At 46.5% G+C, this 759-nt stretch overlaps 1 protein-coding gene across 1 annotated transcript in view; it reads right to left on the bottom strand.

The window, feature by feature from the left end:
• The window catches only part of VPS26C (VPS26 endosomal protein sorting factor C), an 8,377-nt gene extending 7,936 nt beyond the window's left edge, over positions 1 to 441 (bottom strand). The window contains exon 1 of the mRNA XM_029964942.1: positions 253 to 441. Within this exon, the coding sequence (XP_029820802.1) occupies positions 253 to 426 (174 nt within the window). The 5' untranslated portion in view covers positions 427 to 441. The remainder of the gene's footprint in view (positions 1 to 252) is intronic.
• Positions 442 to 759: the final 318 nt, after the last annotated feature.

Below are 759 nucleotides of genomic sequence, written 5' to 3'. Positions count from 1 at the left end.
CTGGTGGAAGGTGTCCCTGCCCATGGCAGGGGGTGGCACTGGATGATCTTTAAGGTCCCTTCCAACCCAAACCATCCTGTGATTCTGGGATCTCCAGCTAATGCTGAGCTTTCCTTCATTTCCATTTCCCTGCTTTCCCTCATTTCCATGCCATGAAATCCTTTGACCACCTGAGAGCCATTAAGGAAAGATTTCCTCTGGGAAGAGAGACAGAGTTTTTGTGCTGAAAACATCAAGCTGTGCAGGTCTTACCTTGACAGAGTTGTAGAAAGCCTCAAACACCCCCACACTTTTGGCACTGAGCTGCAGATTTACTGACCCCTCCATGGTTAAGGAGATTCCCTGGTGCTGGACTGTGTCCTTGCTTGTGATGACCACAACTCCAGAAAGAACTTCCTGATGGGAAAGAAGACAACATGAAAACATTTGTTTAAATCCACTTTTTCCAGAGCTGTTGGCCAGACAGTGTGTAACTGATCTTCAAACTCGAGGAAACTGTTCCCAAAGAACGGTGTAACCTCGTCAGGAGACACAAAGAGTGATGATAAAGGAATGTAGGGAGAGAGCTCTGCACTTCTGGCTTGCTTTCCTTAAAAATATCGTCCTCCTCTTTGCAGAAGAGCTTCAACTTCTTCCCAAAGTTTCAAGATCTTCCTCTCCAGGAAGATGAAAAACACCCCCAGCAACAACAATTGGGTCAGCTGGCAACGGACAAGTTCCATTCCATGTGTTAGAATAAACTTCCAGGAGGAACTGTCC

This window comes from Manacus vitellinus, unplaced genomic scaffold (assembly GCF_001715985.3).
Source record: "Manacus vitellinus isolate BGI_N305 unplaced genomic scaffold, ASM171598v3 scaffold_86_pilon, whole genome shotgun sequence".
NCBI lineage: Eukaryota > Metazoa > Chordata > Aves > Passeriformes > Pipridae > Manacus > Manacus vitellinus.
This window is presented reverse-complemented; position numbering and strand designations above follow the sequence as displayed.